General features: G+C 36.3%; 1 protein-coding gene across 14 annotated transcripts in view; it reads left to right on the top strand.

Moving 5' to 3' along the window:
- Positions 1 to 25,889, top strand: part of DMD (dystrophin) — a 1,090,817-nt gene that overhangs the window by 877,053 nt on the left and 187,875 nt on the right. For 12 of the 14 annotated variants that reach the window (XM_048288642.1, XM_048288670.1, XM_048288700.1 and 9 more), the window contains 4 exons: positions 12,469 to 12,641; positions 16,079 to 16,235; positions 24,047 to 24,167; positions 24,835 to 25,103. In XM_048288642.1, the coding sequence (XP_048144599.1) occupies positions 12,469 to 12,641; positions 16,079 to 16,235; positions 24,047 to 24,167; positions 24,835 to 25,103 (720 nt within the window). Of the gene's footprint in view, positions 1 to 12,037; positions 12,115 to 12,468; positions 12,642 to 16,078; positions 16,236 to 24,046; positions 24,168 to 24,834; positions 25,104 to 25,889 lie in introns of those variants that run through there. The other 2 variants (XM_048288730.1, XM_048288719.1) reach the window with 2 other exon arrangements.

Here is a 25,889-nt window from a genome sequence, read left to right as displayed (position 1 = left end):
AAAGGTTTGCCATATTTCCTTTTTCATCAGCTCCTAAAATTTCCTCCTACAGACTATTTTATTTCATTTTGTTTCTTATAAGGCTGCATCCCCTTGAGATATTGTTTAAGCAGCAACTCATGTCTGTGCTCACTTGCATGTGCCCTTGGCAAACAGACACAATTGCTGAGTAACAGGCATCAGAACTCTGAGTGTCAGTGTTTGGTTTTCAGGCTTTAGCAAGATTGCAAAGGGAAAACAAAGCTCCACTGGGAAACTGAGCATCAGTATTTCATTTAGTGGTAGAGTTAGATTATGAAGCACTGTATGTGAAAGGGTATTTTTTTCAGAAAACTCACAGATGTGGGAAGAGAATTCTGAATTTTCTCTATTACCAAGTCAGTTGTATAGAAGCTGTTTGAAAATTACAGACAAATTCTCAAATTTGAATTTCAAATCAACCTTTTTTTTTTTTCTTAATTTTTTATAAAAGGTACTTTGGTAAAGGAGATGAGATAAATAAGAAAGTTGCCTTTTCCAGGAAGTTATTTCTCTCTTATGAAGTTGGTCAGTCATGAAGTTTTCTCAGGCTTAAGAGGTGAAGGTAAGCTTTTCACTGTACAGACAGAGGTTTTTATACTGATGTTAATCAGACCAATTTCAGTTTAACACAATAGGCATTTCAGATAAAAACAGTGTATCTGAAAAGAAGTTTTGGTTTCAGTGAGACTGACCACTGAATGAGTGCATGATACAGGTGCATTATTATCCCTTGTTCAGTGAGTATTTGCTGAATAGTGACATTACTCTTTCAGTTATGAATAGGTTCATACCTTGAGAATTATTTCTACACAAAATTGATTATATGTCAAATATGTGTAGATAGACGATAATAAGTAGGTGGCATTACAGTGAATGGTATAACAGTGACTATTGCTATGAGTCCCTTGACAGATATTACATTCATCCTGTTTCAGCCATAGTTTGCCAAATTTCATCTTTTAAATCTCTGGGATTTCTTATTGTCATTCCACTGGGGTAAGGCAATGACCTAGGACTTCATAAACTACTTCTGGAATATAAGTTATATAGTCTCTCTCTGTCTCTTCCCTCACCTCTAGCCTGGATTTCCTGTTATTAGGAATTCATATGCAGATGTTAGCATATAATCATTATAGGAATTATTTTACATCACTTCTAATAAGATAGGAAATGTATCTTTTTTATCAAAGGTACAAAACATATCATGTGTCTCTTCTTTTGTGCTTAGTTTTCTGGGCTTAAAATCCATACACAGTTCTTTTTAATTCTCTCATAAAAACAGTAGTGATACTTCAAAGAGGATTATAGGAAAAAAGGATATCTTATTTCCATTGGGAACATGTAACTTCTGGTTTTGTTTCTGTAAGCAAACTGTACTCCCTGACACAAAGGTAGAAACTATCCCTCTGTGATCATTCACATGCTACACAGTAACCCAGATACCCCTGTTATCATTTCCTCACATTCTTCTTCATTCACTTTTTTATGTACAAAAGTCCTTTGAATGGGTGTTAAAATTTGCAGTTTTCTAGAAATCAGAACACGGTATATTGCAATTGACAACTTCATGAGAACTGTAATTGCTGTGGTTGTAACGTGAAGAAAGCTACAAAGTTGCTTTATATGCAGAGTAGAAATAGTGGGTGTTAATCCTAAGGGAATGCAAAGTAATTTTTTTTTTTTTTCTAAAAGTGTTGCTTCTTTCTCTGAGTTTGATACAGATAGATGTGATAACTAATGAGTGTGTGCATTGGGTTTGGGTAGCAGGGGAGTTACCAGGTGGCTTCAGTAAGGGTAGATTTAGATTGGAGATAAGGAAGAATTTTTTTTACAATGAGGTGTTAAAACACTGGGAAAGGTTGCCGAGAGAGGTGTTGGAAGCCCCATGCCTGGAAATATTCAAGGTAAGGCTTGACAGGGCTCTGAGCATCCTCATCTATTTGAAGATACAGGGGGGTTGGACTAGATGGTCTTTAAAGGTCTCTTCCAACCTAAGGCATGTTATGATTCTATGAAGGAGTAGGAGGAAGATGTTCGAAGAGCTGAATTTATTTCTTATTATCCCAATCTGATTTGATTTATAATAAATTAAACTTATTTTCCCTAATAGAGTCTCTTCTGCCTCTGATGGTAACTGGTGAGTGATCTCTCCTTGTCCTTACCTTCATCCTGACCCTTTTGTTTTACCTTCTCCCCCCAGCCAGCTGAGAAGGGCACCTGGCAGGGTCAACCCACCACACTGTGCATAAATAAGATGTATTTTTTTTCAGAATTAAATTAAATATGAGGTGGGTTGGTTGGTTGGTTGGTTTGTAATGTGTGTTGTTTTTGTTCTGGTTGAATCTGAAGGGAATCTGGGAGGACCACTTTTAGATGGCAGCAGTCCTGTTTAAACTGAACTTATCCTGCTTCTGCTGCCTACTGTCAGCAGGGTTCATACAAAAGTGGGCATTGTTGGTATCTTTGGGTGCCCTACATGAATGCCATTCAGAAGCCTCTTGAATATACAGTTGCTGCAAAAGCTGCTGTGGGAGTAAAACAGTTATGGCAATCCAGGTTTCCACAATGTCTTTTCCTTTTAATTTTTTTTTTTTATGAAAATACAACTTTGTCTCTTGAGAAGTAGTTAGCATTTATTATGAACAATAAACTGACAGTCAGCTCTTTTTTGTTGTAATTTGATATGCTGGTTTTGACAGTGTCATTTCCAAGATTGCCTGTGGTACTATGCAGTGTTCTTCAGCGCATTTTCCAGCTTTGGGTGGTGTAACTAATGTGGCTGGACTGCATGTTTGAGCAAAGTCTTCAGCTTTCTGAGATACTTGAGCCCTGTTTCCAAGCGTATTCCTGAATTTTATGAATGTGTGAGACCTCAGGTTATTTTATGAACTGTTTTCTGAAGAAGTATCTCTCAGCCACATGTTTGTGTCACATTTAGTGTATCATTGAGACCAATGACAAAAACATATCAAAAACTTCTGGATATGAGAGTGACTTTGATGTGATTAGCAGTGAAGTCAAGTACTTGAAGTGTCCTGTATCAGCAATTTATAAAGTGTTTGATAAGTAATCTTGACTGAAAAGCTATAAAAGCAATTCCAGGGTATAAACCTGGGACTGGATGGCATACTTTGGAGTGACAGTAGGAGAAGAGACATATTTGATCTCTACAGAAACTTAAGTAGGAGCACATGAATTTCCTGCAGTATTTAAGATCTGCCTGATATATTGACTTACTGACAAGAGTGTATTCTGTCTTCTGAGGGCATATCTAAGCCCTGAGTTCTTACTTAAGTTTAAAGAGAAAGAGTCTGATTCTAGATGGGAATGGTGGTTTTTGTTTGCCTTTTTTTTTTAATTTAATATATATTTTCTCTACTATCTCTATTACTGTATGCTCACCTCTGTTCCTTCATTAGTACCAAATATACTTTAAGTTTAAAAGTGTGCATTTCACTTGTCATAGCTTTTTGCTCTTGGAGCTGGTTCTCTTACCTGGATCGAGATGAAGACACTTACATGACTTGACCAGTATGACTTCTGAATTAAAATAATTTAATTTTTATTATGATAGTGGAATTATTTCTCTTTTACTGGATTGAAAGGAAAATAGAAGGAACAAGTGTATTTCTTTTCAGTTGGTGGATTTGAGAAACTGAGTGATCCAAATTAATAGATTTGTTTTTAATGTCAAACTGAAAATCATGAATAGAAGTTAATTTTCACTCCCAAATAACTTGTCTCCTAAAAAAAATATGTTAAGATACAAGTTTATCTCATGTCAGAATTTGCTGGTGATCTCATTATTTTTTCCAGTGATTTACCATTTTAACCTGATATTGTATTTACTGTGGGAGTAAATGCATCTTGCTAGTAAATCCAAGAAAATACCAAATAATTATTTTCAGAATGTAAATCTTATTCAGAGACCCCTTGATCCAGGAATTCTGTTCAATTTTGCTTTCGATTTCTGGCTGCAGCAAAACATGGTTAGACTGCCACAGAGAGACCAATCAATATGACAGTTAACGTTGCCATTTGGAAGGATTTTGTTAAAAATGCATTCCTTTTCCAGATTCTGAACTTTTTCCAGTTATTTGCTTATTTCAAGCCAGTCAACATACATTATTAAAGCACCTAAAATAAATCATGCAGAACATGATTCTGGTGTGGTTCCAGTTCAGAAAAACATAAAATTAAGGAACTTGTTAGAGCTGAAAACTAATGAGGATGGGCCTTTCTGTCAAATTCCTCACCGATGCAGCTCTCCAGTAGCAGTCGGAATGGTTGAACACCTGAGAGTGCAGGGTAGCAACAACAAGTTAACAGACAGATGTAGCACTACTCATTTCAATTCAGCTGTTGAGTTTGGGGTATTGAGACAGTACAGGTTTAAAGGTGGAGGCACTGGTGCTGTGGTCATCCTCTATTACTGTGCCAGCCCTTTTGGCAACAGCTCTTCAGGGCTGCCTGAGCCTCTGTGGCTCTGCCTATTGTTGCATTTAGACGGGGTCCATTTACACAGAGAGGTGCCATAGGTGGTAGCTGTGGCCTGTTGGTTTCTCACTGGGCATTTAAACATGTGGTGTCCCTCATACTGAGCAGGCTTGTGGTTAAAACATCATCAGCAAGATAAAACTAACTTTCCTCATGGCAGTTTAAACCCAGCTCGCATTAATGAGTAAACTGACCAACACTTGGTGAATTCTGTTTTGTTGTGACAGGAACAGCCAACATCAATTGTTAAAGTGACTTTGATAACACTTGAGGGCTGTACAGCAGCTTTCTCTGTGGTAACCTTACTGGCATCTCTTGCTTAAAACCTAGGAAGTCAGAAGAACCTGAGGCCACATTAACATGACCTGGATTTCCACTGAAAATCAAGATGAAATGTATTTTTGCCCTTTGTGTTGCACAAGTGCCTGCCCTTCCTGGCCCTTCCTCCGGACATCTCCAGTAGGGAGGATTTGACACAAGTAGTGAAGAAGGACTGGAGCTTTTCCCACATTGTCTCTAGCATAATGCCCACCGGTTCCCAATTAACCTGGCCTTGATTAAGAACAGTTAATTGCAATGGATCTTGCATGCTGGTGAACACCTGAAATAGTATAAATTCTTAATTGAGATCTCGTTATCTATGGAACTATGAAAACTCCTTCTAAAAGGACTGCTAAAACCACTGCAGTTATTGGTCTGCTTGGACCAGTTTTAATAATGTGTAATGTATGAGGCCTCTAGTTTCTGCTTTATGTTTTGGGTTGTTCTCCTTTAATAAGATTTGATGTTCTTTTAGTTAATTGAGCATCATGTTATGAAACTGGCATACCAATTATTTCTCTCCAGATATCAATGATGTTACCAAGAAAAACTTTAAATGTCAGGATTTTTTTTAGAAAAGAGGAAAAGATTGCAAAAATTATTTGTGACAGAAGAATTAGGATAATGCTTTGAACAGAAATAATTTACTTGAAGTGTAAAATGCCTTCAATTTTTGTTTTAAAAGGATATGAAAGATTATTGTATATGTTTGTGTATTTGGGGAAGGATGAAATAAATATGAAGTCCATAAGTGCTAAAATATGAGATACCTTATTGTAACATGTTGGTGTACCATTTCTGTGAAACACATATGCAGTTCTGTACGTAAAAATAGTCTTTCTTCTTAGAAAGGTCATTTGTGCTTAACAGATATCAGGTATTTTTCTCTGTTGGTTAGCAAAAGAGAAAAAAACCTGTCCTTTCTTCTTTCATAAGATTTTTATTTTCTCCAGACCTAGAGACAGTTATGTAGTTCAGCCTTTCCAACTCTGTGTTGTAAAAGGAAATCAGTATTATTTTGAAGTAGTGGAATGTCAGCAGAATTAATAGAGGTAAATGCTCTCCAAACTATGCAGCAGGACTTTAGGACCTTGCCTGAGTAACAAAGTAGAAGTAAATGTTCCTGTAGAGTAAGATGCTCTTTGTGCTGTTACTCTTTGATTTCTGGAAAGTGGAGAGAGGAAAAATTAGACATCCTGAAGGTAGCAGCATAATTATTTTGCTGCAGAGAGGTTGCCAAAAGATTGACAGAGTGAGTGTGGTGACAGCATGTGCAGGTGGAATGGATCAGACATTCATTGAAGTACAGGGGTCGGGAGGTGCATATTTGGTGGGAGCAGACTACCTTCTACAATCTAGAAAACTCTGCTAGTTTGTAATGGGCCTTATGGTTTTGCTTTCAGAAAATTGTGTGCATGATTCTATGCACATTTATGCTTTTTCCCTCCTACTCACTCAACCCTCAAATACAGAGTTTTCAAAGGCAGATAGCTAAGCCCATTCTTAGACATCTCAGTAGAGGTGGCTGATTTTCTGACACACAGAACACTTGCAACTCCTACTTGAAAAACGTGCTTTGTTTGCTTTGTTGGATTGGCTTGTCTGAAAGAGAGTACAGGCTATGTTAGTAAAATACATATTTATATTTTACACCATACAGTAAAAGTTCTTCATTGCTGTGGCTACAAGGAATTTTCTGCATTAGTGTAACCTCAGACTAACATGATGTTTCTTTCTATTTAGGGTTTCCATCCTAGATATAATATCAAGAAAAGTAAGCAAACAGTGAAAATAATAATTTCCATTGAAGTTACTATTATCAGAATAGAATATATTTCTCTAGACAAGGATCAAATCCTAAATGAAACCATAAATGCAGGAAGATTTGTTTCTTTAAACATTGGTTTCTTTATTTTATCTACTTATTCATATTTTCAATACATGTAAATAAACCCAGGGTTTTTCTCATTCTTCAAAAAACATGTACAAGAAATCCATAAATCCCTCCCAAACACATGGAATTAGCTAAAAAATGGAATACAAATTAATTGCTGGAGGTCTCAAAAAATTGGTTATTTCCCTACGATCAAGGGAGAAATAAAACACCTTGTGCTTTGGGCAAAAAGTCAGTTCTATGAATAAATATCTGCACACTAGAGACAAGTATATGTTCAAATGATTGTGTTAGTGCTCTTAAAGGGTTACTATTCCAAAGCTGAGGCAGCCTTGTAAATGTAAATAAAATCCAGAAGCCCACACTGCATTTGCAGTTACTGTCAGCAAGAGATTGCTGCATCCTTGGATGCACCATGTAGTCTCTTGCAATCTGAATATAACCTCAATGGAAGGCTCTTTTGCCTTTATAAAAAAAATATTTTCTGAAAACAGCCCAACTTGCTAATGAAAGCTTTTTTTATCTTCTGTTAGATGAAAATAGCATTCGAATATGAAGCTTGGTCATATCTTTATCTGGGACTTGTAGAATTTTAAACCATAACAATGATAGATGCAACTCACACAGATTGTTTTCTGTAGGGCAAAGTTACAGTTTTGGCTTCCATTCATCAGCATTTGATTCTCTCTTAGAGGACTAGCTCTTACCCTTTTTATCTTGAAAAATGTGTTGTGAAACCAGAAATGCCTTAATTATATTCATAAGCTTATCTTTACAATGGAAAAGACCTTTTTATCGTTCTTTTTAATCAAGTCATTAGCATGAAACTCAGAGATGTAATCATACCAGACTGGAATTGGGGTCATGCCATAGGCTAGCTGAATAGGAGGCTTCTTGGCATGATGATGTATAGTCATTTCACAACAATGCTTTTAACTCAGTAAGTCTGCCCTTTAATTATATTTTAAATCTCATTTGAGAAGTTTCTATCATTATGTAAATTGTTCAGTGAATGGTCTCATTCTAAGACTCAATAAAAGTTTTGCTTATGGACTGGGAGAGAAAATTACTTAAAAGCTTGATGGAGGAATGGGGAGCATTAAAAAAAAAAAAAAAACCAAAAAACCAAATCCAACAACCAGTTCTTAAAAGAACTATGACATTTAAAAGAGAGAACTCCCATGGGACCAGAAATGCCTTGCAAACCAGCAGAAATACTTCACTGGTTTGTCCCATCATTAATCTAAATCACGGTATCTTCAGATACAAATGTTCTCTTTCAAAAAAGTATACATTTCTTCCTGTTCAAATGCTTTGATGGTAACAACCAGCTCACAAGGAGAGGCTGCCATAAAGCCTAGTGCAAACTGGCTTTCTTTTGCCAGAAGCAAAAGAAATAGATCAAGTGCACCTTGCACTGAATCTATCACTCAGGTGCTTAAAATGCATTTGACTTGCTGTGCTGTAGCCCTTAATTCAACATCTCCATAACTGTAACACTCAGAAAACTATTCCTCTGTCTGCAGGCAGGAGAATAAGCTGTGATCCTGAGAGCAGTGCCACGTGCGTGGATTTCTGTGCCTCCAAAGTGTGCTGCTGGAGTGTGCCAGGGCGCTGAAAAAATGTCTCAAACTCTCTGAACTCTCTGAACCCTCACACAGAGTTTATGCTTTAGGCAGAATCAGAAATTTAGAGGAGTTTAGATGTAATTAAATGAAATCAAGTGGGATGATTAATTTGAAATCCAATTGCTAAACTGCTAAGATGTGCTTACAGAGTTGCAAATAGACGAGAATTAGGGTCCTTTAGTTTCTTTAAATTATTGCATAATGAATTTTTTCTACCTTGTATAAAAGATAAATGTTTCATCAGCCATGCTGCATTGATTTCCATGTTTTAGTATGACTCATCTATAGTCCAAGAAATATAACTAATTCCTTCTTTCTAGGACTTCACTAGACATGTGTCGTGTCCTTTATATGTTATGTCTGCATTGCATGTGGGGTATGAAGGATATTGACACTGATTAATTATTTCTGCTAAGATATCTCAAACCATATTGAATTCTTATGGGATTAGCTGTGCTGTGTGGAAGCTGGCAGAACTTTGAGTGCATTGGATTTCACAGTGACACCTCAGCTGCACTTAGCAGGGCTCTGTGTAAAGTAAAACCTGGGGAGCCACAGGTGAATTTCTTCTTCCTACCAAAGGAATTAGGGCAGTGAGGATCCATACTTCCAGGGAGAACGGGAGCAGTAATTCCAAGGGGAAATAACTGAATTGAGCAAGTGAGAAATATATCCATCCTCTAGCTTTTTGCAAGCATTGGGTGTGCTCAATTACCACGTTAGTGTACTTCTCTGAAATCATGCATGGTGGTTTCAAGGGCTCAGGACAAAAGTGAAACAGCCAGAGCAAATTTCCTCACCCTGTTTTGTCCAACAAGTTTTCCTCAAGACGAAATGCATTTCATCTCTTTATTACTCTAGTTCTCTGTATTAGTTGCACGCTTATTCCATGTAATAAAATAATGTAAATACACATTTTTAAATGTGCAGAAACCTCTAACCTCTAAGTTTCCACAGACAAATATCATGGTGCCTTTTGTCATCTAACTGTATAGTTCATCTTAATAAAGGAGGACTTCACTCAGCACCTAATGGAGTTGCAGTTCTCTCCAGATAGTTCAGCTCACTCTAAGCAGTAACTTGTGATCAAGAAGATGCTTTTCATTTTTTGGTCTCTGTTCTTTTTAAGAGCAGATAGCCAATCTTTTTTCAACACAGTCTCAGTAATAACAACTACAGCAAAAATGCAGCATACACTCCAAGTGTAACTCAGTAGAATTATACCGGGATGGATTTTTTTATCCTCTGTAGTCTTTTCATGTGTTTGAACACATTGGAAAATATGAAAGTGCGATAAATAATATTTATTTAGTCTATATGCTATGCTTCATGGTATGACATCAATGGTAGCATACTTTTGCAAATATTTTAGCAGTTTTTGAGATTAAATAGCTCTTCCTGCTTTATTGTTGTCAAGAAAAAGAATCTAGTTCATATTGTGTTTTTAAAACATGGATTTATTTATTTCAGAAAACAAATAAAAGGTGTATAGATCTTTTTCTTATATGCTCTGTGCTTCTCTTGGGATGTGTAAGTGTCACAAAGAAAGGTTCTGGCATGCACCAACCTAAATGGAGCAAATATCTGTATTGTTGTCTTGCTTCTTTGTCAGTGTAGGCTTTCTGCATAGCTGCAATAAACTACTTTAGGGAGCATTAGAAGAAGTGCAGTATTACACAAGTAATTTGGAATAAGGAAAACTCAGTCTAGAATATCAAGCTTTTGATGAGAATACTTCACTTTTCATGTTCATTGCCCACTTAACTATCCAGATGTGTTGTGGTAGTATGTAGTATTCTGAAATAAAAAAGGATGTGGCTTGCTTTCTTTTCCAGAATTATGTATGTGTCAGGAGAAAAACATAAAATATGTAGACTATGAGACACATTTTCTAAACACAAGAAAAATGTGGAAAGGTTTTTTGCTTAAATTTTATGAGTATATGTGTGGTAAAACACCAAGGGGGCATAGATTTGACAGCTTCCTACTGTGAATAGTTACTCAACATGTTTCATGGCACATGTTATTGCCAAGGAAAAGGAACAAGTTTGTGAGTTTGGTGTTTCCATCACTACCCTGAAAACTAAGAACTTTGTGCAACAGGTAGTGCATATGATTTTTTCATCCAATAATAGATTTATTGTTTATTAAATGTAGAAGGACCTTAGAACTATATAGACATTAACAGTTATCTTTTTTGCTGTGAACTTTATCCTTCCTTATACATTGTTTCAGCTGTTTACATCAGTATTGTTAAACTTAACCTAGTTGAAATAATACCTCCAAATGCATACATGGAAGGAAAGAAATTTGGTTATAGAGTATTCTTCATTCAAGCAAACAAAAATAAAGTATCACAGCTGGAAACTGGAGCTAGCAACATTCAGACTTGAAATAAAATACCACTTTTCAAGTAAGGACATTCATTCCTGGAATATTGTACATTTTTATGTACCTTAATAATGCAATTTGTAAAAATATAAATTTCCTGAACAACAATAAGTAAACACAATGTTTATAATAAAGTTGCATTCTGCAGAGTTAACTCTGATGTACATCAAACTCATTCCTAAGTACTTTACTGCTTGAATGACGGTAGATAAGTAAAATAGTTGGAGAAGGATTCTTACACTGTATCAAAGACATTGCTAGCCCAGCTTAAAATTTCCCCAAATATTATGCTAGTCGTTGCTGTGAAAGCAATAGGTATCCAGTTAAGGACATTTGGAAGAGCAGTAGGTGAGCAAGGACAATCTATTCATGATTCAGTGCAGCTAACATTGCATTTAAAATATCAAATAAAACCAATTCAATTAAGAACACACCAAGTAGACAGATTGTGTGCTCCCCTCCTTCAAAGTCATTCTCCTGATGAAAATTGCCAAAAATTTCCATTGGGGACTATCTGTGATGCTCAGTTAGTACTGGGTCTTGTTCTCAAAGGCCATAAATCATTTCCTCTTCCCCACTTCAACCCTAGCACTCCCATTTCAGGCAGCAAGAAACCACCACCAGAAATCTTAGTGCCCCAGCATCCCAGGAGAAAATGTAGAGCTTTATTCACTATTCATTATTTCTTTGTGTCTTTGTGTGCTTCTTTGTTTGAAAGTAAAAGTACGTTTGTGCGAATGTGGCTGCATATAAAGTACACGTGTGCTCATTCATGTACGTGTTGAAATTATCATTATTATTATTTTTCTTCTATTTAATGACCTTAATTCAACCACTGTTCTCTGCAACTGAATCTGACCTTGTGGAGCTGCAGCATGCAAACGTCTTGGGGAAGGGCAGCCAGCATACAAAGGCTGCATTGAGTGAGTGGGCAGGCAGGAATGCTGGTACCAGGCAGCTCTCTAAAGAATGTTCTTTTGGCAGAAACAGCCGTGCTAAAAATGAGGGGGAAAAAATGAATTCAAAATTTAGAGCTGGCCTGCAGTTACGAGGCGATAAGAAAAGTTGGCTGTTCAACATGAGCTGCCAGTTGCATATTCTAGGTCCTTGCTATTCTCAGGCCCTCCTACAGCCATGGCCCCAACCAGTGTTTTGATATAGCACAAAGTGGTTGTTTATTGCTATTGACTGCTGAGGCCTGTGCTCCAAAATGCGTCTGTCAACAGAATGTAAGTGAACTTGGCATTTTCAAGCCCGGCTGCTGCAGACGCTGGATTTCTTGGAATTGTCATGCAGCAGGACCGGTGTTGCAGTCCCCAGCTCAAACTGAAAATGTTGCACAGGAAGACGTATCATGTGAAGGTCAGATTTACCTGAGATCCTGAGGATTTTGTGTTTCCTTGTTTTTCCCTCATCAGCACAGTAAATATATCTTGTCCTTGCTTTGTTGCCTGTCAAAGGCTACACCTTTAGCTTTCTAAATTTTATTCAGTATGCTTCATATGGAAAAAAGGTCGAATTCAATGCTAATGGCCTTCATGTGAAAGGGAAATGTGGCTGTGTATACAGGACATGATATTGCTGTAAAAAAGAGTAATCGAAACCTGTGCTCTCTGTTGCACTGAGAATTTTTCCACTCTTTTGAAAAATCATGGTTTCTGTGATTTTTTTTTTTTTTTAAGAAATCAGATATATTGTTTTCTATTCCTTCCGTAGGAGCTACAGGCAGAAATTGATGCTCACACTGACATCTTTCACAACCTGGATGAAAATGGACAGAAAATCCTGAGGTCCCTGGAAGGCTCTGAGGATGCAACCCTGCTGCAGAGACGTCTGGATAACATGAACCTCAGATGGAGTGAACTTAGGAAGAAATCTCTAAACATTAGGTAGGACCTGAACCTAAGCAAAAGCCTACCACTGGTGTATTAGATGCAATGCTGCAATTTGCAAGTAAAAAGGTTTAATTTTGTTCTGTTAGCACATTTTTTGTCTATTTTGAAATTATTTGTGCTACTTTGAATGCTGTCTTAACTTTGTAAGAATGATTAGGTTTTTTGGTGTGAAAATGATAGTAGAGGATTAGGATTTGAGGCATATGATGAAGTTTTTTAATTACAGAAAGAAAGATTACCATGTTTAAACAGTAACTGTATCCCCTCTAAATGTGTGCTTTTTCTAGTACTGGGTATACTTATCAGTGAGTCATGAAAGAAAGTGATTAAATAACCAATATTTATGATAAGCTTTATTTTAAAGGCTGCTATTTCCAGTGCAAAACTAAAAATATCTTTACAAATGAGAAGACAAAATATTTAAGGTTTAACTGTTGTCAGGAGAGTGGACAGAATTGCTAAACAAAACCTAGGGGTAAAAGAAATCCATGGGTAGTATCATGAGAGGAAACACTTTTGCTTGCAAGGAAAAATTTAATAAATGGTAACATCACAAATTATCAAGTGGTCATTCAGGCTTCAATGGACTGAAGATTTCATTTCAAAAGAAATTGTCTGGGAAGCTTTTCTTCAGAAACAGGACTTTTAAGATAGGCAACCCAGCTCAGTTGCACTCGGTCATTTTTTCATTTTCTCACTTGCCGTGTGTTGGTGGTAGTTCAGAGGGCAGCAAAAGACAGAAGTGTTTTCCAAAGTAATGTATGAAATATTAGCTTTTTTCAGCTCAGGTCCTGAGGGAGGTCAGGCTGTGTAATGACAAAAAACATCTTCATATCATCAATCATTAAAAATAAATGAAGGCTGTGATATTGAAGAGATATTAGTAACTAAGGAAAAAGACACATAGTCCTCCTTTTTTCTTTTCTTCTGAGTAGCAAAAAAAGAGGGATAAAACCCTTCAAGGTATCTGATATTTTTTTTTTCTTTGCATTCATTTTACCCATGAACTTGCTCAAATACAGTGTTTTTTGAGTTAAAAATAAATAGTCAGTTGTCCAAATATCAGTAATTAAACATATGCGACTTTCTGTCTTCCTTTTTTTGCAGTAATGTATTTCTGTCATTAATTGAGTCTGAAGCAGTAAACCCCAGTTATATCACAGTGACTTCCTACATTACACACTCAAAGCAACAAATGTCCTCTCTAAAATCTTTGCTTCCAATAAAAGGCTTAAGGTCTTCAACAACTTATTGATTAGAATAAGAAACAATTCTTAAATTCTCAGACCTTCAGTTTAAGTGTTGCTGGCCACCAGACTAAATGAAGAGGCTCTTCCCAGTCGGCCGGTTTGGAGCTCTTTCTACCCATAGCAGAGGATGGAATGGATTTCATCATAACTAGCAATGCTTACACAAAAGAGGGATTAGAGAAAACATATGAAATGTTCTCCAGGCATCAGTCCCAGAAGTCTCTTTATTTAGTGTTAGTTTTAGTCTGCTGAAACAGAAGACCCATGTCGTGGATCAGTTTGAGTGGGCATTCTTTTCTAAATGTGTTACATAAAATATATGATATTATATTAGATATTAGATAATATATTAGATATTAAGAGAAGCCAAGTTAATTTCCATTATTTCCTTTCTTTCATTCTGATATGTCAGCACAGTTTATCCTAATAAACACTTTCATATAAATAGAAGGGCTTGAGTTGGAAGGGACCTTAAAGATCTTCCAATGCCAACCCCCCTGCCATGGGCAGGGACACATTCAACTAAATCAGATTGCTCAAAGCTACATCCAGCCTGGTCTTGAACACTTCCAGGGATGGAGCATCCACAGCTTCTCTGGACAATATGTTCCAGTGCCTCATCACCCTCACAGTAAATAATTTCTTCATAATGTGTGGTCTAAATTGTCTAGGATCCATGGGCTTCTCTAGCCTTCACTGCCTGCAGGACTGGCCTCCCCCTACTGTGAAGCAGGTTTACCCCAGCTCCCAGATGCCCTGTGAGAGCAGAGATCAGAAGGCCTGGCCTATGTGTGTCCCTCAAATGTAGCATTCAAGTTTGAAAAAAGAGAAAATTTTCCATCAGCTCTCATACTTTGAGAGCAGCTGAGCTTTCTGTCAGCTTGTGGCTGATCTGTCCCTTTCCTTTCTCTTTCCTTGCCACTTTAATTACCTGATGTAAGAGACTGGAAAGAAGACAGTATTCATAGAGCATTTCAGAGAAATGCAACTGTCCCTGTCTTCATCAATTCCTCATTTCCTTATCCAAACTAAATATTAAGGTCTGATGGCTCCATGTTTTTCACATTTCTTTATAGACCATTCTATATAAGGTATAGAATTCTTATTGTCAGAAGAGAATGATTTTATGTGCAATCACTGTAGAATAAGATAAGTGTTATATGAACAAAACTAGGACTTAAACAGAAATGTATGAAATAAAAGAAAAAATTTCTTTATTTCCCAATACATTTTTTCACTTTACTCTTATGTAATAATCCTTTGGTTTGAGTTACTAAGAAGATTTCTTACGATATCTGGAGGTGAATTAGGATTTTTTTCAAAACAGAAATTAAAAAATAGCATATTCATAAGTCTAGAGAGACAAAATTTTAGTGTGCTTTATCTATGGTACAGAGGAAATTGAAGATTTTATTAGTCCAGCTACAGAAAACAGTTGCTGAAATTTAGAAGCTCAATACTTGATCCCAAAAAAACTACATTTGTGCATATACAGAGGAAATATTTAGAAAATGTCCTTATGATGGAGAACTTTTTTGCATAAAGTGCTATTTTGTCTTTTAATTTTCCCAGTGTTTCAAATAATTTCATTCACACCTTTGTTTAAAGGGCACAGGCATTTGGCTAGATAGTGTATGAGGATTCTGTTGGCTTTAACAATTTCCTCATGACTTTTTTTTTTTTTAAAGAATGGCATTGCTTCTCTTATTTTAAAAAATTAAGAGAATGACTCTTGTGTGAGTTGAATGGTTTGTGTCATGGTTTGGAGCAATGCTTGCTCTTCACTGAGTTGGAAAACTACTATCTATATTTTAGTTAAATAATGTCCTAGTAATCCTAAGTAATGACTACATTTTTCATGCTAGTCCTGCATAACATTTGTGCATTTCTAGTGAGACCAACAACTCAGCACAGGCATTACACACTGCTGAAGAGGAAAACTAAAAAAACTATAAAAACCCCAACAATCAAAAACAAAAATCAGGCTATGTGAGAAAAAGGCAGGAGTGTGGAACCAAATTTAGATCTGTGTTGCCAGAATCTAATTCAAAGCTACTGAAGCTATTAAAAAATCACTATGTTAATGAAACACTAGGATCTTTCTCAGTAAATAAGCTTGTACATTTTGGTTTTTACTTTTACTGTGACTGAATCTGTCTTATATTTAACACATGCTTTCAGATCCCATTTGGAAGCCAGTACTGACCAGTGGAAGCGATTACATCTCTCTCTTCAGGAACTTTTGGCATGGCTGCAGTTGAAGGAGGATGAATTAAAACAGCAAGCACCCACTGGTGGAGATCTTCCCACTGTGCAGAAACAGAATGATATTCATCGGGTATGGAGGTCTTTTAAATTATATTTTGGTCATTCCTTTTTTCTTGGCAGGTTAGTGCTGCATGAGACAGTCCTTGTTGGAAGGAATTCCAGCTATGGCTTTCAAGCCCAGCAGAGAAAATCAGCCTTTTGGAGAAGGAACTGTTAATAACCATGACCTTCAGAGACCTATCACAGACAGGCAGATTTCATAGAACAATTACTAACCTAGTAATTTTTGAGGATTAAATAAGTAGTTCTGACTTTTTTTCTACAGCAGGCATTCCAACTTCATGTATACTTTTTGAAACCCTGGTGTGAATTTTGGGGACATTTGTGAAAAGAGTAGCTGATACCAGCTCTATTGCACAACTCTGCACCATGAAATTATTGTGATAACTGTCTGTGGTTCATACTGGTTTCATCAGGGAATTCTAATACAAAGTTCATAGCAGACCATCATATGGGGGACCATTCTAGACTAAGATTTGTATTAAAAGGGGACCTACATTGAACATCTGTACAAGAAATGGGGTTTTTTAAGCCCATCAAATGAACAACCCTGAGAATGACACTTCTGAATAATTCTTCATACAAAGATTCACACTGATTTCTTTCTTTGGTGAGGGTATGCTCAAAGTATGTATCCTGTGTTCAATCAATTCACACCAGTCTGATGCTAACCCAATGTCTGCTTTCACCTAAACACTCTTTAGTTTCATATGCCATTGAGATCTATTCAGGTCTGAATGCGAAATCACAGTTCTAGTACCTCTATAGTACAATATACATTCAAGCTCTCCTCTCCTTCATCCACATGTGTCATTAGTTAAAATAATGGCATTATGGGAGGGTTTTACTTCCTGTTTGGTGTCTGATTATGCTTCAGTGTGCTATCTAAAAAGTTATTTCAAGCAAATGTAATTTTTATTGAAGAATTTAAATTATCAGTCTGACAGCTTGATTCCATGAGAATATTTCAAATCCAGTGATCATCCTCTCAAAGCATTGTGCTGCATATATGTAAAAATTGTGAAACTTGCCACAGAAGGTATTGTTTCTGAAGTTCCTAAATCTCTGATTTTATTGCTTAATGAAGAAATGTGAAATGGTGCCATAAAACAAAATAGGATCAGTGTTTTTTCCATTCATCAAGTAGCTGTATATATTACCCTTCCTCATGGGAAGGACACATTTGAGAACAGATAGTGACATCAGATTTGGAAAGTGAACATGACATATCTTGCTGCTTGAAGTTGTTTGGAGCCCTGAGTTTGTGAAAAATCAGGAAGCCCTGTATTCAGCCAGGCACACTATTTTTCCATAGGCACACAGGCATTCAGATACTGCAACAAACTGATGGGAAGTAGTGTCAATGCAGTTTGTCAAGGACCTATCTTCACCAAATGATTGAGAAAGCAAAAGAGAAAGATGAACAAAAAATATCTCTTCTCTCAGTGCCAAATTTTTCTAAGATAATATAATGCTTTTCTGCAAGGGGCATCTTTGTCACATTTCCTAGGTCTTCCCTCTGGAGAGGTGATGTGTAGGATGTGTCTTTCTCACAAAATTTTATGTGGGACTTGAAGCACCATTACAGAGACAGTAAGGTGAAAACATCCATGACTTTATGGGGCAGCACCATTCCTTTTTTCACCTTTCACCTAAGAAAGTTAAGATGTGTTATATATAACCATGAAAGTTAAGAGAGGCCTGAGGTCTGTTCTAGACATAAAGTAGCAACTTCCATAAAGTAGTTTTAAAGCCCATCCAGAATATCAGGATGAAAGAAGCAATATAGATGTTGCTTTAACTCAGCATGACATTAACTCAAACTCTCTCCAAAGACAACTCTTGAGCCGAAACAAGAGTTAGAGAGGGATTTTTATAGAATAGTTACAACAAAACTTTTTCCATCTAAATAATATTTGAGTCTTTGAAAACATTATTCTTCTCCTAGACAGAAGAAATATTTTTTTTTATCTAAGTAAATTACTTCTCATAATATTTTAGTATTGTATATCGCTCTATAAGTGGTTTAAGAGTTTCCCAGAATTCATCATAAAGGTGGCAAGTCTTCAGTGATGAACTAAGTGATCTCTCTGTCACTAACCAATCAAATGAAGTATTTAGAACTTTTAGGGATGAGAATTATTGCATGAAAGTAAGATACCATGAGTAGGGGCAACATGACTTCATAAAATAGATGTCACTTCTCTTTTTTAACTTCTGTGCCACTTGCAGATACGTAACACAGAGCTTTGGTCATCCTGTTTAGTACCAAAGCTAGAATGTTTTAGTTCTTTTTAGAAATATGTCTTTTTCCTTTTCCCCTTCTGTAGCACTTCAGAAGTGAGGTCTTTTTAGCTGTAGGTATGCTGATTCCCTGTGGAAAAAAGAACAAAACAGAATACTTGAAATTTGCCCTGTCTGATCTTCAAATATCTCTGACAGAGGAGGGAGAAACAGTCAACATGGAAGTCAACTTCAGGTTGCTATTGACAAAATCTATGTTTGCAACGTGGAGGTTTTCTACTTGGTGGTTGGTTGGTTGGTTGGTTGGTTGGTTGGTTGGTTGGAGTTTTTTTTTCCCCTGGACATTATGGATTTTGTTACTCTGAAAGTTTCTTTTACAGAAGCAGGTATACAAAGGCTGTATCTCAATGAACAGCTTAGCTCATTTCTGAACATAAGAAAAATGTTTTCAAATGTTTTCACAAGTGTACAATTATCCAGCTTGAAACTGGAGCCCAAAACTGGAAAGCTGTTTTCAAGAGGTTTGGGCCTTTGCTTAAGAGCAGAGCTTATCTCTCCGAGTGTTGGATGCGACACGAAACAGTAGTTGTGTGTTGATCTTGAGAAAAAGAATCTGCTGACTGTTCATTTTGTTCTCCTGAATGTCACTTCTGGAAATTAGTCTTCAGTAAACAAGAAAACCATCTACCAGATCTGACCAATCTTTTAAATGACTAAAACTTCCAGTTTTGGTCTTTCTTCATAAGTACAGTATTTTTTCTTCTGTGAAGGATTGTCTTTGTCAGGTAATGCCAGAACTGAACCCAGGTAAGTTCTTCATTGGAGAAGTGAATAAACCTCATCAGGGGAGCACTATTTATATGCAGTTTAACTGATTCAACTGAGAAATAGCAAGATGAATGCCAACATGGTTTTATGCCTGAATCCTTTTTTTAAAGAAGTGTTGCAAGCTGATTTTATTTTTTTCCCTTAAAGATAAAATTTAAAGAAGAGTAAACATATTTAACCTCTCTATCATTTAGAAGACCATCTGGAATACCACAAAGATTCATAAAAGAGATGAAAAGAAGTCAGTTCTTACCACTTGAGTGCTCCTAGTTGCCAAGATTTGCTTTAAAAATTTTAAGAGTAGGATTCAGATGAAAATTTTAAATGCTTGAATTTATGCCAGAGGAGAGCTTGAACTCAACTGAGAACAGGGGTATCCACGCAGTTAAAATCTTTGTTGTGGTATAAATGGGAGGTGCTTTTTAGACAAGGCAATTTGGAATGTATCCCAAACACAACCACATAACTGCTATTTGTTTGAACTTATATATATAGTAGGTCATTTTGTCAATTTTTGGCATCTGAAGAAATTGTCTCTATTCCAAAGTCTTAGAATGTGTGGGGAGGAGTGGTGGTGGTGTTAGTCAATGATAAAAAATACTCCAGTTCTTCAAAACATTGTTTAATTATCTTAGTTTTTTCCTTGTTTTACTAAGTATCACAATATTACTTTAGTGAAATTGAATTACCAACTGTGTGCATGTTACTGTTAATCTAATCTAAGTAACTTAGGCATCATGCAGATAGCCTGCTATGTCTTTCATTCTTTTAAGAGTTGCCTCATTTGCTGTGTAGTGATTTTATTAACAGCATAAATAGCATTTATGAACATAGGAGGTACCTATTAATACTTCCGTGGAAACCCTTTCACATGAAATCTGTAGCATCACTGCCTAAGGAGGAGTACAGTTCCTGCTTCAAGACACTAACCAGTTATAGGGGCACAGCTGATATTGATGCCATGAAGATTTTTGCCTTTTCTTTTATACCCCTGTTATACCTTTTTACAACTTCTGTATTCCTAGTGCTTTTTGCCTACATTCTTGGACTTGTTTGTCAAGCTGAGAGACTCAACATTTTAGAAGCTTCGTAGCTAGGGATCAGTGTGCCCCAGACCCCAAGGTCCTCTCCAGAACACATTCTGTAAACCAAGATAGAACCATCCAGGGGAAGGTTCCTTGGGGAGGGGGGCTCACTTGAGCCTCTCATTGGGGAATCTTTGATAGATATGCTAATTAGTAAAACCTATAATGTTATACCCAATGTTGGGAAGAGAGACACAGAGACACAGGGAAAGACTCGGGGGGGTGCATCTCGATGCATATGACCTGGATGTGTACACCTAAGGATCCTTAAAAATAAATACCAAGGTAAAATCCCTTTTCCCCTTCTAACCGTGTATGCCTCTTGATTTTAAGACCAGGAAAAGGCATCAATATCTACTTTTAACAATTGGGACAAACACCATTTTTTGAAAAGCATTCAGTTTGGCAAATACGTTGAATTAATCTACTTGTACTCTTTCGATTTAAAACACACTGAAAGCAAAAATTCCTAGTTTTTAAACAGAGATGAATGTTACTTTTACTAATGCTACTCTTTTCTCATTATATTTTCATTTTTCAATTTAAACAATTGTTGTTTCTTCATTTAAAGAGAGTTAAGGACACTCATGAGGTGGTGGTGGAGGTCTGAGATAAGCTGATCAATATATGCATTATTAAAATGGTGGACAGAATGCCATTACTGCTGTACTGTTGACGACAAATAGACATGCTTAAATAAAGTAGTTTACTTACTTTTTTGTCAGGTCATACATTATGCGTATTCGATTTCCTCTACAGTCACCACAAAGTGTGGAAGAAGTTAAGGAATTCAATGAAATTAGCCTGCAATCATTAGCTGTACATTAGAAATTCATTTAGGCTAATTCTGCTTTCAGTGATGGTCTAGTTATGATAAAGATGTATTTGTCAGGGCTCTAGACAGATAAATTTCTTTTTTTTTTCCCTCCAAAAGAAGAGAAAATGTCTTTTATTGCTACTTATGATTTTTACTGGTAGTGTGTACATATCTCACAACAAAACTTTAATTTAGAAAAGCTGCTTTATCTTCATACAGTAAGAACTTCGTTTTGGAATGGGTTAGTATGAAATGAACATTCATTATTTTTAATGCTGTTCTGTGCTACTGCTTCAGCCTCATGTTTTTTTCATCCTCTCCTTTTCAAATTTCTTTAATTGAAACATATTTTAACTCAGTAGAAATCTGCTGATCAAAATTAGGGAAGGAGATGAGAACTGTAAATAGATCTCAACACCATACTGTGTACGATTCTATAACTCAGGATTTACAGACTATAATTGCCTCCACCAGCTCTAACATTCAGAGAGGAAAAGTTGGGGGGAAAAAAAAGTTTAACACATTGGCTCAGTTTTCCTTTATTAATAAAGAAAGACACTTTTTCTATTTGTGACAAAATACAAGATATGCAAAATCAGAAGATTCTATTAGCATTTCTCTATTGTTTTGAGGAAGATACAATGATTCCTGCTCACAGGCTTAATGGGATGCAGTGCACATATGTTCTCCTTCTGTTGCACAAGAGGTACAGGAGGAATGTGGCTTTAAACCTCTTCTGGAAAGATAATGCCACTCAGTGTATTTGATTGCTTTAGTTTTCTGCAAAAACAGTACAAGCTGAAAAGAGCATATGAAAAGAAAGAGCGTATTTTTTGTGCTTCTCCTGGTGTGCACATGTACATAGCCAGGGTGACCTGTCTACAGCAGCAGCACTCCTTACAGCAGGACTGCTCATTCCCAAATGCATAGTTCAGAGGTGTTTCTGGCTTTTAACTGTTCTCTACATCAGTGTATTTCTGTGTTCCCTTGGAATATCTGTAACTCCTTCCTGCTGTTGGTGTGTGTTTGCAGAACAGACCCTTGTGCAAGTGCTTCCTTTTTGACTGGTTTGGGGCAAAGACATTTCTGAAAAATCTTTGGAGACATTTCTAAAGCATATTATATCTTTAAGCTGTTATACCATTTAATTTTTAAAAACACTGGTTAAAGTGAGTTTGACTGTTGATGTTACTTTTAACACTATCAGCAGAGAGCACAGCACACAGTCCATGGAAATTACCGTGCTGGATTTTAAGTTATGCTTCCTGCTGGCTTACTTGACCTGCAGACCTGCCAGACCATTCTAGTGGGACATGATGTGAGATGCACACAAAGGCTAATTAAAGGAATAGATTTTCCTCATCTGGAGGCATGAAAAAGGCTTATTATATTTCCTCTTTCTATCGCACTTCATGCAAGAATCAAGTACAAATTATAAGAATTATAAACCTAAAAATGCCTGAGTTGGACATTTTTCATTCAGCCCTGTAGTAGCTCCACTCAGTTTTTTATGCAAAACAATGTCCAGTGGTAGTGTACTTGTTAATATACACTTCTTTATTTGTAAAAGTTGATATTGTCTTTTAAAGGTGAACATGATTGTTTAAAACATTTATCTCAGGTATTAATCAAATGACAGATTCCCTTATGATAGCAGATAGACTCTGTGAAAGTGTTCCAGTCCCATTATTGTGTTTGACACAAAATGAAGATTTTTTCCTTTGTTATTTCCTTCAACAAAGCAGACTTTGCTAAAGGGTTTTCCCAAGCACAGCTACAAACTTTATGGTCAGTTCTTGACCATTTAATAAAAAGTGTATTTAAATATCTGTAGTAGAATAATGTAGTTATTTCCTTAAGTTTACTTTCCTGAAATGTTTAAAGAAATTTTTACCTGTGAGTGCTCATATTATAAACTATACATGTCCCCATTATTAGTTCTGGTAGGTATTTCCTGCACAGAGAGTCACATATCAAATACAATTCAAAGTATAATGAACTTTTTAATATTGAATTTATAATCCTTCATTAGTTCACATAGAAGTACAAATTTTGTTTAATAATTAATTTAACTGAATTGGTGAATTTATTTTGTTAGAAGCTTATATAACGCCAGTGTTGTAAAGAGAATTTTCTAATCCCTGCAGCAAAATATCTGTTTTCTACACATGGCATATGGGTCTCCTTTTTGCAGTATTGTGGTTTGTGTTACACTGTACTATTAAATTACCTGCATATTTTACCTCTGTGCTGCTTGAAACAGTATGTATTCAACAATGTTTCATAAATACAGAAGAAAACATTGAAATAAAAGAGTGGTAAGAATCAGTTAGATAAGTTCACTGCAACATGCAGAAGACCCAATGCAACAAGCGACCCACAAGCTGGGTTTTACCTGCATTTTGTGTGGTGTCCATTTGGAATCAGATTGATAGAATCTTATATTCTCATTAACAAAAAGAGATCATTAATAAACAAATACTGAGATATGCATACTTTCAGTAACCTACCAAGTATCTAATACTAATCTTGAGGAACTTACTGATGGTCATTTAAAAGCAGGGTGTAGAGAGGTAGTAAAAGGAGCTGTTGCTGAAGAAAGCAAAATGCTGTATGCTCTTTTGAATACAATGTGAATACAATGAATACATTGAATGCATTTGCTCTTTTGAATACAATGTGATTTCAGGTTAAGCAAAAGCTGATTCTTTTAAGTTTTTGTGTGTGTGTGTTTTGTTCCTTCTTGTCACACACATGTGGAAGCTGTTGCTGGAAATTCTGTTCTGACATTGGTATTCTGACTTGGTATTTCTTTATAGATCCACTTACAATAATTTTGTTTCTTAGACTTTCAAGAGGGAGCTAAAAACAAAAGAACCTGTTATCAGGAGTGCCCTTGAGACTGTGCGAATCTTCCTGGCCGAGCAGCCTGTGGAGGCAGTGGAGAAGGTCTGCCCAGAGCCCAGAGGTAATTGAAGCAAGAACAGGGTAATAACACGTTGCTGGAAAGATCAGTGATGATCAGCAATGATTAAATAAATCCTGCCAGCCGGTCTGAAAGCATTCCTTTTACACTTCAAGCTGAATGCCAGTATTCAGAAACTAAGCTAAAAATATAGATGAAAGCAAGCCTTAGCAATACTTCTGAACACTGTGGTACTAAATAGACATGCATATTTATAAGCAGATTTTGAAACTGCCTTTAAACCTTCAGGACCTGTCTATAATTATAGCCTCATTTGAGGTCTCAAAGCTGCAATTTAAGCTAAAATTCACCTTGTAGCCTCAGTACTACAGGAGATCCCAAATCCACCTAATTGCAGCAAAAGCTTCCCAGTGATTAATATTTATCTATGTGCTGAAATATTGTGCTGAAACAGCTGATAAACTTCTAGCTACACCTTGCATGTTTCAAAATGCCTTTATGTACTTAAATGCATATTTTGCTGACTTTTATGGTGGCAGGATTTAAGTTTTGTAAGAGATTTTCAAATGAGAATACATTAATAAAACAAATTTCACGCTTGCCTTTGGTTATGAAGAGTTTCTTACCAAGACTTGAACTTATCCAGATAGCAACTGTTTTACTTCTAAGACAGAATATGTCTTAAAAGCCTCTTCACTTTCACATTTAGATCTTTCACCTGAGGAAAGAGCCCATAATGTCACTAAACTTCTGCAAAGGCAGGCAGATGAGGTCAGAACTGAATGGGATAAGCTGAATCTTCAGTCTGCTGATCGGCAAAAGAAGATCGACGATGCTCTTGAAAGACTGCAGGGCCTTCAAGAGGCAATGGATGAACTGGACCTGAAGCTACGGCAGGCTGAGGCATTCAAGGGGTCCTGGCAGCCAGTGGGGGATCTGCTAATTGACTCTCTGCAGGACCACTTGGAAAAAGTCAAGGTATGTGTCATATATCAGTATTTCTGAGTATAAAATTGTTCATTGTATGAATCCCCGTATCAGTAATTATCTTTTAGAGTGAGAAATTTATATCTTTGTATCATAGTCACTTATATTAAAAGTACATATATAGAGTTTTATAATTTCAGAAATTGAAATGCAATGGGATCCTCATTGAGAATGTATATTGCTGACATGGGTAAAAAGCACTACAGAAATGTGTAAAAATCCTCAGCATGCTCACTGTTAACTCAGGAGAGGCAAAATTGTCACGTAAAGAAAACAAGATAAATTAGATAGGAGAATATATTATAAAAGTCTATACAATTAATTTTTCTTTATTATATTTTTTTAAGTATGATGAATACACAATTGTCTCTGTAATTGTAGAGTAGAACTTAATTTAAAATATATGGTTTTTCATGTTGATGGTATTCTCTATGTTTTTTTTTAATAAATTGGCTTCATAACTAAAGGTAGTCTAAAAAGCAGCAACCCTGGAAAATTGTCATTATTTTCTATAATTTAATGTTTATCTGCTTTTAAGTGTTGTTTCATAAAATCATTGCTTATTGAGAAACTTGGGCAGACTTGTCCTCTTTCAGCATGACTGCCATGGACAGACTTGATAAATAATACAGGATTCCTTCAGCTAGAGCACAATAGAGGCAGTTGCCATTTTGATAAGAACAAAGTGCGTTTGTTCCAGTCACATAAATGGGAATCATCAGTCATTTTGAAAGAGACCTGAGCTAACTGTTATTTTCTCTGGTTGAACATTAGGAT

Source organism: Corvus hawaiiensis, chromosome 2, assembly GCF_020740725.1.
Source record: "Corvus hawaiiensis isolate bCorHaw1 chromosome 2, bCorHaw1.pri.cur, whole genome shotgun sequence".
NCBI lineage: Eukaryota > Metazoa > Chordata > Aves > Passeriformes > Corvidae > Corvus > Corvus hawaiiensis.
Note: the sequence above shows the minus strand (reverse complement) of the source record. Positions and strands in the feature narration are given on the sequence as shown.